The sequence below is a fragment of the Hemiscyllium ocellatum genome, chromosome 19 (assembly GCF_020745735.1).
Source record: "Hemiscyllium ocellatum isolate sHemOce1 chromosome 19, sHemOce1.pat.X.cur, whole genome shotgun sequence".
NCBI lineage: Eukaryota > Metazoa > Chordata > Chondrichthyes > Orectolobiformes > Hemiscylliidae > Hemiscyllium > Hemiscyllium ocellatum.
Window position 1 is genome coordinate 44,619,700 of NC_083419.1, and position 12,581 is coordinate 44,632,280.

Consider the following 12,581-nt stretch of genomic DNA (forward strand, 5'->3'; position numbering starts at 1 on the left):
ATCCAATCACAGGTCAAGACCTACAACTCTTCACCCCACAATTGGTGCTATGTGAAAGTGACAGGGACTAAACTGCTAACTGCAGATTGTACTCGGATTGAATATCATTTGTTTGAGAAGGGGTGAAAGAGCGAGAAAATTAACTGTAGCCTTGAGTGTAAATGAAATCACTTCATTAAAATCACTTCCACTGAAACAATTTTAAAACAAATGAGATTTATTCCATGCTATTTAAATGCAGTAGATATACAATTGGTTCAAAGCTTCATATTTTTAAACTTACTTGGTTTCTTCTTGTGTTCTGGTGGACAGGATCTTCTGCTGCCAAAGAAATACTACTCATGAGGATGAAGAACAAAATGAGATTTGTAAAAATGTTGTCATTGACGATCCTGTGGCACAGTACCCGGAATCTGAAAGATAGATATATAAATGAGATGTGAATGGATTACTAAATAATCCTCCCACTTTCTTGGCTTCAATCCCAAGATTTGTCAACATATAATCCAAAATCAATTCTTCACCCAAATTGCCAGAAGATTTTGACCCTGATTTTCATTCTTGAATAATGTATGCATAGGTGGAAGTGTTTTTAGCACAATAAACCTAACCTTTATGAATGACAACCACAATCCTCATTTTCAATTTGCAGCAGTGAGGATGTGCTGGACTGGAATTCAGGCTGGGAGCCTTGAGTTGAGCTGAGAAACCTGCTGGGTTTCAAGGTGGGTTGGATGGAAAGCCCACCTTTAGGCTCAAAAACTGTCCATAAGTTAAAATAAAAGAATAAAAATAAAACTTTCTTCAACCCCTCAACCCTAACAAACTGTTCACTCTCTGATCTATGCCACCCAAGATACCTAATTACCTGCACCCTTCTCCTTATGCCCCTCTACCCCTTCCCCGACCCTTCATGCCTCAACACTACTACATGCCTCTCTACCTATACATCATTAACGCAATTTCAACAGTGCCAACTCATGCCAAGCAATATTTCTACCCACCACTCTTTCTTCACCTACCATGCCAACCCACTTACTATTGACTCGTAATGATGCACATAGGAGAAAAAATATTAAATTTAATTAAAGTTAGATACAGCAGACTATACTTCGTTGAGAAAAACACATTTCAACAGTTCTTATGAAGTTTGACACTTCTTGCCAGGCTTTACATTTCTTTGAAAGCTTTACAGTTCCTCGAGGCTTGTGCATCATTTAGGGACAATGTTTGCTATTGTTCATGCTCCTAAATGTGCCTGAGCCCCCAATCTCTCAACCTATCCCATGCCTGCATGCCCTCCAAATGGTACCTGAGCTCTCTTAAGGGTAACCATCCCCCAAAAGACGCCTGAGCACCATATCCATTGGGCTATGCTTCTCTCCAAAAAGGTAACCTGGGTATGCAAATGTATCCACAAAGTTCAGATCTACTTTTGCCTGCTCTCATTTGAGACTTCAATGATAGGATGTCAAAATCCCACTTCAGTGGAGGCAATTGGTGATTTAAATAGTCACCTCCCAATGTGATAAAAATTTTGGCCTTACTTAGCGTAACAGATTCAACAGAGTTCTTCCTGCTTTTCTCTAACTGAAAAAAGGTTGATCATTTAAAGAAATGTAAAAACAAACATGAATTGAAAAAGGGAATCCATCCACTAAAATTCATTCCACAAGCAGTTCTATGATAATTCCCAGGGAGGTTTAAGAACTAACAAAGCAACAAGCCCTCAATCATGAGAGAAATATCTATTATTGCAACTTATATGTCAGTGAAAAGGCAAAAGCCATCACTGTGTTTCTTTATATTTCATACTATATTTCAGAAATAAGTCTGTCTAGGTTTTCAAGGCTGTAAGGAAAGCACAAGTGAGTTACTTTCAAATTATAGAGTTTAAAAGTTATAGCAATGTGCTTATTCTTTTGTTTCCAAACTTCCAATGATTTTTTTACTTTCGTACTGTGTTCAAGAAGCATGGATACCACAATACTTTGACTAAAAATCTTTAGCTAAAGCTTAATTATTTTTGTTTGTTACCTCTTCATCATATATAATTAAAGTATAATGGAATTTATATTTAAATATATACGATTAAATTATAATTAAATTATAAGATAATCTTTAATTTAAAAAAAAATTAAATGCTAAGAGAGCTACATTTGACATACTCAGATGATCCTAATTGTTATGAAGATGTGAGTGTACTTTAAGAGAGTTAAAAGCAGCAGAACTACCGGACACAGCACCAAGTGTTCTCAATAAGGCAAAAATACAACTAACACTTGGCCGAACAACTTGATTAGCGTGCTGCCTAGAGTCAAAAACAAATTTGAAATTGACCAACCACTTTAAATTATATCCTGAAAAAATACCAATTTCCAATCATGTTGAATTGAGTGTATTGAAAATCTTAAAAGCCAATAACACAATCAGATGCTCTGGGGTATAAGACTGGGGGTGGGGGAGGGAAATGAACAGTTGAGAGGAGAACTGCTCAGTCCTATCATGTAACAGACTGCTTGAAAAAAATATGTCTTTTAAAAGTACCTTTTTGATCAATAACCTGCAACACAGAAATGCCTGACAAGGAGAAAGGAAGACATAGGAAGATCCAAAGACAAGAACCTAAAGCTGCCTTGTTTTGAGATAAGTGTTGTTTAGTAAATCTTAGTTGGGACTTTTATCAGACTAGTATTATAGAAGGGAAGGTAAAAGGTAGGTTAGAGAAAGAAATTGTAAATAGTGGTTCGTTACTTATTCTCTGTTATACTTAGAGAAATAAAGCTGTCAATTTTTAATTTACATAGTTCTTGGCCACTTGAACTTTTACAGATTACTACATGGGATAAATCTTTTCTGTGTTGCTGGTTTTAAATTAAGCAGGAGAGTTTACCCCATGTCGTAACATAATATAACCGTCAGAGCCAACATGGGTTAATTAAGTAAACAATTTTCAAAGCCTTAGGGAGAGTGAGGTGCATGCAGCAATTTACTTACTGTTGTAGAGAATGACATGCAGCCAATGGGTCAAGTAGTCTGCATCTGTGTCATAGTGTTTCCGTGGGCTGGATTTAATGTAGGCGGTGGATGTCTCTACATCAAAGAATTGCCAATTGGCAAGAGTCCACAAAACCTCAACAAACATTTAGGTACTTCATTGAACAGAGTTGGGCCTTTCCCAGGATCTAGGACCTGGTAGAATTCTGCCTGCTTAGATCTGTTAGCCACCAGCAGCTGTATTAAATGGTAGCACCACTGGGGAGGTAGTGGTTGCCATCCAGACTACACAATCTGGAGGACTAGGAGTGTTGCTAAATCTCAGACCACGGTTGAACGGGAAACGAGAGTTAGGGATTTACTACCAAAGACTGTCAATGGCAGACCAATTTTTGAACATTGAGAAAAGCATCTCATTAGCACCTACTTGCATGCACTCACATTTCATCATGATCTAATCTCATCACATTTATATACAGTTTTTCATTATTCATACAGTAGACAAAACAGTGTCAATTCTGACATCAAATTCAGAGTGTGTATCTAGTGGATCCGGCTCACCACTTGGTCCTCCACACTTCCTTGGGGTAACAGTCCCAATATTTTCAGTAGTTTCAATGGGCAGTGACCAACTTATACCACTTCCATGGAGGATGGTTCTGGACATAACCCAGCCTCACCACATTAACATGAAAGGCACATAGTTCTCTATTTCAAAACTTTACTGCACTATAATGTTGCTCTCAGGCCACTTTGCATGCAGGGTCAACCACCCAGCAGGTTTATGCATCAGGGTGCATCACATGACTCATCACTTGTTCTTTTAGTATTCACTTATTGAAATGTCACAGCTGAGGTCAAGAGTGCAACATACAGGAAATGAGAAGCTAGAATCTTCCCAGCCCCGGAATGACCAAGGTATTAATAAGCCAATTGAGAAAATGTGGCAAGATCAGAAAAATTATCGCAAGCAAAGTTAGTGCAATCTTCCAACCAAAGTTATGATACAAGATAGAAATCTCGCTTGTGAGTGAAGAGATGTCTATTTGCATGCAATAACATCTCATTAATGCCAAATCTCACATCATTTATATGCAGTTTGCACACAGTAGAGAGAAATTACAGAGCAGCATGACATGTACATTGGAGAGGGTACCTGATAGCTCCAGCTCACTGCTCACTTTTCCAGGTTCCACCCCAGCCAGTATTTCTTAATGTTTCAGGGCAAGCTCCAAGGACAACAGCTGCCTGTATCCTTCATCTACTGAGGTTGACATCAACATTCACCAGTCTCATGATCATGGCCCACTGATAATATAGTTCACCACTTCAATATTGCACTTCTCAGTGCACCAACACTTTTCATTACAATGTTGCTACAAAATTACATTCTGTGCAGAGACAGCCACTCATCTCATGTATCAGACAGACTGCATCCTGGGGATCCAAGTGTGTTGCTTTAGTGCTCACTCGGATGTCAACTGGATTTCTGCCTTGCCTTGCCATTTTGCGTTTTACCACCTCATTCAGCTTTACAGCTGCAGGGTACTTCTGTCTTTGTTTGCCTTTTAGCACATACACAAAGGTGGCCAGTCTTGATCATTCAAGGGACTGAACGTCTTGTTGTGTGAGACCATGCTATGTCAATGTCACACCTTCACCATCTACCAGCAGCTTAAATCGCAAACATACTGTATGTCCTTTAACCAAGTGGCTAAATCTCAAAGTACAAGGGATGTAGTTCTCGATCAAGTCAAGGGGCGCTTCTATTAAATCAAGGGGTCCTGCTATAGTCAGTTAACGATATTGTCCGATATCAGTTCAGGAGCTTAGATGTAGTCAGTTGGGTATGAGGAATGGTCTGGAGTTCTGTATCTTTACATTCTATGAAATGGTTATGGTCAGTCCTGCAGGTCCATTGCAATCCTTCTGGGGATTAGTGGTAAGTCAGTCAGGGAGCTGCATTGAGATCAGTCAGGGGTCTGGTCACCTATCATTTGGAGCTGTCATTCCAAGTTGGTCATGGGTTTGGGGAGGGATTAGTTGAAGCTTCCTGCAACTCACTGTGTTGCCTTCTATCCTCAACTGAATTGTAAATGTACAAAGTAAATGAGGTTGTGGTTCTGTTCGCCGAGCTGGGAGTTTTTGTTGCAAACGTTTCATCCCCTTTCTAGGTGACATCTTCAGTGCTTGGTAGCCTCCTTTGCAAAACCAACGTAGTGTACAAAATCCCATGCAAGGACTGCACAAAACACTACATAGGACAAACAGGAAGACAGCTAACAACCCGCATCCACGAACATCAACTAGCCACGAAATGACACGACCAGCTATCCCTAGTAGCCATACACTCAGAAGACAAACAACATGAATTTGATTGGGACAACACCACTATTATAGGGCAGGCCAAACAGAGAACAGCCAGGGAATTCCTAGAAGCATGGCACTCATCCACGAATTCGATCAACAGACACATCGACCTAGACCCTATATACCGGCCACTGCAGCGGACAGCAACTGACAACCGGAAGCGGCAGATTCAAACCAGTATAAATGCCGGAGGAATCAGCACAGAAGCGGTTCACAGGAGGCTCCCAAGCACTGAAGATGTCACCTAGAAAGGGGACGAAACGTTTGCAAGAAAAACTCCCGGCTCGGCGAACAGAACCACAACAACGAGCACCCGAGCTACAAATCTTCTCGCAAACTTTGAAAGTAAATGAGATGAGAACTATAAATGCCACATTGCAGGAGTGGGTTGACTGAGATTTTCTTTATGTTTGAGGATGTGGGTTCTGCATCATTGCATGTAAAGTGAGGCCTTTCAAGGACAATTACATTAATCAGACATTTACACAGAACGGGTTCAACGTATCTATAGTCAAAGGATTCTACATGTAAAACATATTCAGCGGCCAAATATGTCCTGATCACAACCAATCTTGACCATGTCATTAGTCATGACAAAATGATCATTGTTATCTGTGTTCATTTAATGAAGGAGTGCTGGTGTGACAGGCCAGAATTTCCTGTCAGCGATGACTGCTTCAGTTGCTTGAGTGTGCATGATAGCGCAATCGCAGCATGGTAGGGTTGTAGTGCTTACATCATAGTTGAGCTCGAGATTTGCTTGAGATAACTCCATGTTTTTCAGACTGTAAATCTTTGACCAGCATTCCACAGAGATTGGTGCTGGGTGCACTTTTGTATGTCGTTTATATAAATGATGAGGATAAAAATTCAGAAAACATGGTTAGTAAGTGTGCAGAAGACACCAAGATTGGTGGTATAGTGGACAGTGAAGAAGATTATCTAAGATTACAAAGAGGTCTTGATTAATTGGGTCAGTAGGCTGAAGAGCAACAAATAGAGTTCAATTTGTATAAATGTGAGGTATTGCATTTTAATAAAACAAAGACATGATTTGGAGGTGCCTGTGTTGGACTGGGGTGTACAAAGTTAAAAATCACACAACACCAGGTTATGTTCCAATAGGACTATTTGGAAGCAATAGTTTTTGGAGTGCTGCTTCTTCATCAAATGGTTATGGAGTGTAACAGTATAAAACAAAGACAATACTTGTCCAGTTAAAAGGAGGGCCTTGGGCAGTGTTGTAGAACAGAGAGACCTTGGGGTTTAGTTACATAATTCTTTGAAATTTGCATCACATAGGCTGGTCACGAAGGTGTGTAACATTGTTCAGACCCTTGAATAGAAGAGTTGGGACATTATCTTGAGGTTGCATGGGATGTTGTTGAGGCCTCTTCTGGAGTAGTGTGTCAAGTTCTGGTCTCTGTTATATGAAGGATATTATTAAACTGCAGAAGTTTCAGAAGAGATTTACCAGGATGTTGCCGGAAATGGAAGATTTGAGTTACAAGAGGAGGCTGAATAGGTTTGGTCCTTCTCCACTGAAGTGTAGGAAGGTGAGAAGTGATCTTTTTGAAGTCACCTTATATAAAATAATGAGGGGTATAGATAAGGTGAATGGCAGGTATCCTTTTCCCTTAGGTGGGGTATTTCAAGACTGGGAGCAATATTTTGATGAGAGGAGAAAGATTTAGAAAAGACATGAGGGGCAATTTGTTTACAGACAGTGGTTCATGTGTGGAATTAGCTTCAAGAGTAAGTGGTGGATGCAGGTACAGTTATGATGCTTAAAATACATTTAGATGTGAATTAGAAATATTTGGAGGGATATAGACCAAGAACAGGGGTGGGATTAATTTAGTTTGGGATATGATTGGTATGGACTGGTTGGACTGAAGGGTCTATTTCTGTGCTGTATGACTCTCTGACTATGCTCATAACTCGTGAGAGCTCATAGAGAGAAACTGTCCAGGAATTCCCCCTAAAATTGTCATTTTGCCAATGTATTAATAAATTTCAGCCCACTGACACTAATTCTGCAATATTGATGTGATTTTTCTTTATTGATTCATGGGATATGAGCATTGCTGGCTTGGCCAGAATTCATTTCCTATTCTTACTTGCCTTTGAAAAGGTGGTGGTGGAGTTGTTTTCTTGAACTGCTCAAGTCCATTTGGGATACATTATTGACGATTGGGATACTTATGGATCTTCTGCCTCAGCAACTTGTTTAATTGTCTACCACCATTCAGGACAGGAAATGGTTGGACTGCAGAGCTTAGACCTGATCCAATGTTGTGGAACTGTTTAGCACTAACAATCATTTGTTGCTTATGCTGTTGGCATGCAAACCAGTAATCTTGTTTTGTAGTTTCACCAGGTTAACAGCTCAATTATATTTATGATGGTGTTGTTCTTGGCATGTCCTCCTGCACTCTTCATTAAACCAGGGTTGGCTCCAAGGCTTGACAGTAAAAGTAAAGTGGAGGAAATGCTGGACCATGATTGTATACAAGAATAATTCTGTTGTTCCTCAACACCTTGCTGATGTCCAGTCTTAAGTTGCTAGATCTTTTCACAATCTATCCAATGCAGTGTAGTGATAGATTGCATCCTCAATGTAAAGACAGGACTTTGTCTCGATGAGGATTGTGCAGCTGATGCTGCTATCAATCCTGTCACGGATCAGGCAGATTGGTAAGGATGACGTCTGTAGCGATTGTAATGAGGTCAGCCAGGTGGACCTCATAGAATATGAGTTTCCTGATTGAGGCTGTTAATCAGGGAACCCTGGCTGATAGATACAAACAAGAGTGTCAGAGCAGTCTGAGAACCGGCTCTGAGGAAGGTGGACCAGTGTCAATAAAGAGTGACTTGGTGATAGGATGTTGGCTTTTGTGTAGTTCAGTGGTGACAAAAGAAAATAAAGTATATTCCTGAAGAAATTTGCTCATAACAAGTGTCTTTGAGTTGGGGTAAGCATTTCTGGTATCATGCCATTATTTGGGAAGCCCGACTCATTTGAACTTGCAGTTGAAGACTGGGGCCAGTATGTGGAAAGAATGCAATATTGTTTCTAGGCAAATGACATTGGAGTAGACAAAAAGCAATGAGCAATTCTCCCGATAACATGTGAAACCGCAATGTTTTCAGTTATTAGGACTCTAACGTTTCCCAAGGCACCAGATACTAAAACCTTTCAAGATTTAGTTAAGGAATATTACCACCCCAAGCCTCTACGAATTCTGAGACTATCGGTTTTACTCGACAGTTTGAGAAACAGGGGAATCTGTGTCGGGATTTTTGACAAGGTTAAGACAAGTAGCAGAGGCATGTGACTTTGGTTTGACCCTTAATGAGATGCAAAGAAGCAGTTTGGGATGAATGATGTAACCATGCAAAACTGCCTACTAGCTGAAGCCTTACTGAACTCCAAAAATGCAGCAAGTGGAGCATATGAGTTATACAGCAAGTTGGACGAAGTGGACACCTTCACCAGACTGAATGAGCTTGGGGACCCATTTGAGTGAAGGTAATTGCATTGTCTCACTCAGGATATATCCTGAACAGAGAGACTGTATGTCAGCCCACAGCAAAGCACCAAAACAAAGCCAAGCCTCAGCCAAACAATTAAAATTTTCTTCAGGATCCGAGCCAGCAAGCCATTGTAGATGCTGCTGGTATGCAGACACAAGACAGCAAAACAGTCTCACTGGGCCTGAATTGAGTAAGAGAACTCATGAGCCGGTATCCTGGAGAGTGTACACTCTGGAAGGCCCACTTATTTCTGGCTGGGAATATGGAAAATAAAGAACATGAAAGCATGGGAAGGGTTAAAGCATGAAGACTACTGGCAATCTGTGGTCTGTGGAAGGCAGGATGGGATAAGAATAGTGGAATGCTCTTACACCAATTAGCAGCGTAAGGTTAAGGCTGAAAGGTTACTATGGCGAGATGCGATAACACAAGTAATAAAGTAAGTTTCTTTGTTAAATGTTATTATGACAGGATTGGGACCATAAATATTTGGGACCTGACATTAAAATATCTAATTAATAGTAGAATCAGCATGAGACAGGAGACTATTGTAATAGATGGAATAGCTAAACATCTATCATGACAGGTTAGTCTGGAATGGAAGAACATTGTAGCAGAGTTAGTAATAAATATCTAACCGTGACATTAGAATAACATTAAGTAGAATGTACAACTAAGGAGATAATGGGAACTAACATCACTGGTTTGTTGTGTAGCTAGATTGAGGTACTTTGATTAATATAGTTGGACATGCTGATAAGCTAACAGAAACAGGATAATAAAAGATATAAAAATCCACGGACCCTGAGGTTCGGGGGCATTCAGGAATCTGCTTTCTTAGTGTCATGGCTTTTTGTTTGCAAATAAAAGACCTCCTTCAAAGTTTGTGAGAAGATTTGTAGCTCGGTTGCTCGTTGTTGTGGTTCTGTTCGCCGAGCTGGGAGTTTTTCTTGCAAACGTTTCGTCCCCTTTCTAGGTGACATCTTCAGTGCTTGGGAGCCTCCTGTGAACCGCTTCTGTGCTGATTCCTCCGGCATTTATACTGGTTTGAATCTGCCGCTTCCGGTTGTCAGTAGCTGTCCGCTGCAGTGGCCGGTATATAGGGTCTAGGTCGATGTGTCTGTAGATCGATTCATGGATGAGTGCCATGCTTCTAGGAATCCCCTGGCTGTTCTCTGTTTGGCCTGTCCTATAATAGTGGTGTTGTCCCAATCGAATTCATGTTGTTTGGCATCTGAGTGTATGGCTACTAGGGATAGCTGGTCGTGTCGTTTCGTGGCCAGTTGGTGTTCATGGATGCGGGTTGTTAGCTGTCTTTCTGTTTGTCCTATGTAGTGTTTTGTGCAGTCCTTGCATGGGATTTTGTAAACTACATTGGTTTTGCTGCTGCTGGGTATCGGGTCCTTTGTCCTGGTGAGTTGTTGTCCGAGGGTGGCTGTTGGTTTGTGTGCTGTTATGAGTCCTAGTGGTCGCAGCTGTCTGGCTGTCAGTTCAGAAATACTCCTGATGTATGGTAGTGTGGCTAGTCCTTTGGGTTGTGGCATGTCCTCATTTCGTTGTCTTTCCCTGAGGCATCTGTTGATGAAATTGCGCGGGTATCCGTTTTTGTTGAATACCTTGTATAGGTGTTCTTCTTCCTCTTTTTGTAGTTCAGGTGTGCTGCAGTGTGTTGTGGCCCTTTTGAATAATGTCCTGATGCAACTTCTTTGTGCGTGTTGGGGTGGTTGCTTTCATAGTTCAGAACTTGGTCTGTGTGTGTGGCTTTCCTGTATACCTTCGTGGTGAATCCTCCGTTCGGTGTTCTTTGTACCATCACGTCCAGGAATGGGAGCTGATTGTCCTTTTCTTCCTCTCTTGTGAATCGGATTCCTGTGATAGTGGCGTTGATGATCCGGTGTGTGATCTCTATTTCTGTGTTTTTAATGATTACAAAGGTGTCCACGTATCTGACCCATAGTTTGGGTTGTAGTTGCGTTAAAACTGTTTTTTTCTAACCTTTGCATTACTGCTTCTGCTATCAGTCCGGAGATCGGTGAGCCCATGGGTGTTCCATTAATTTGTTCATATATCTGGTTGATGAATATGAAGTGTGTTGTGAGCCACAGGTCTAGTAGTTTAAGTATGCCGTCTTTGTTAATAGGTTCAGTGTCCTTTTGTCTGTTATGTATGTCCAGCAGGTTAGATATTGTTTCTCTGGCTAGGGTTTTGTCAATAGAAGTGAACAGTGCCGTTACATCGAATGAGACCATGGTTTCTTCCTTGTCTATGTGTATATTTCTAATGATGTCCAAAAATTCTTGTGTTGACTGTGTAGAGTGTCTGGATCCACTCACCAGGTGCTTCAGTTTCTGTTGTAGCTCTTTAGCCAGTTTGTGTGTTGGTGTTCCTGGTAGTGATACTATGTGTCTGAGTGGGATGTCTGGTTTGTGTACTTTAGGTAGTCCATAGAATCTGGGGGAGTTGTACAACGGATCCAGACACGCATCCACGAATTCGATCAACAGACACATCGACCTAGACCCTATATACCGGCCACTGCAGCGGACAGCTACTGACAACCGGAAGCGGTAGATTCAAACCAGTATAAATGCCAGAGGAATCAGCACAGAAGTGCTTCACAGGTGGCTCCCAAGCACTGAAGATGTCACCTAGAAAGGGGACAAAACGTTTGCAAGAAAAACTCCCAGCTCGGCGAAAAGAACCACAACAAAAGACCTCCTTCTTGAAGAACTCTCTGCGTCTCCTGATGATTCTCTATATTTTCTCCACAACAGGAAGTTAAATTGCTTAGATTAGATAAGATTCACTACGGTGTAGAAACAGGCCCTTTGGCCAAACAAGTCCACACCGACCCTCTGACGAGCAACCCACCCAGACCCATTCCCCTACAATCACCCCTGACTAATGCACCTAACACTATGGGCAATTTAGCATGGCCAATTGGACTGTGGGGGGAAATCCACGCAGACACGGGGAGATGGCGCAAACTCCACACAGACAGTTGCCCAAGGCAGGAATTGAACCCGTGTCCCTGGCCCTGTGAGGCAGCAGTGCTAACCACTGAGCCACCGTGCTGCCCATCCAAATCAAAACCAATCAAAATAAACATCAGCTTAAATGGTCATTCAGTTCTAATGCAGGTTGATATTGGAGCAGCTGTATCAGTAACTTCAGAACCAGTCTTTGAACAAAATTTTCTCTGGACTCCAACCTTTACGTTGCCTAAGGCCTCAGCTAGACTGAGAACCTGCAATAGGGAACTTTTACAGATTAAGGGTACAATTTTGGTTCTAGCAGTTGAGAAGCAGCTGGTTCAGTTACCACTGACTGTAGTCAAAGGCTTGGACCCAGTCCTGGTGGAGCAACTTTGGTTAAGGAAGATTCACCTTAATTGGCTCAACATTTTACGATTGCTCCCAAGTCTTAATTAAATACCCAGAGATTTTTCAGGAAGTTGAGGGACTATCAAAGGAGATAAGGTCACCTAGGATGTTGACCAGAAAGCAATTCTAGATTCGGCGAGGCCCGCCCAGTGCCGTTTACAAAAGTAGAGATATAAATCAAGAGGCTGGAAAGCGAAGGAATCATCAAACTAGCTTAAAGAATGGGAGCACAGGTCATACTGCTTATGAAACCTGACAGGTTAGTTTGCCTTGCTTTTCTCAGCTGGATAAATA

General features: G+C 41.3%; 1 protein-coding gene across 1 annotated transcript in view; it reads right to left on the bottom strand.

Moving 5' to 3' along the window:
- The window catches only part of cacna1c (calcium channel, voltage-dependent, L type, alpha 1C subunit), a 1,009,638-nt gene that overhangs the window by 437,217 nt on the left and 559,840 nt on the right, over window positions 1-12,581 (bottom strand). Inside the window, exon 20 of the mRNA XM_060839877.1 lies at window positions 284-413. Within this exon, the coding sequence (XP_060695860.1) occupies window positions 284-413 (130 nt within the window). The remainder of the gene's footprint in view (window positions 1-283; window positions 414-12,581) is intronic.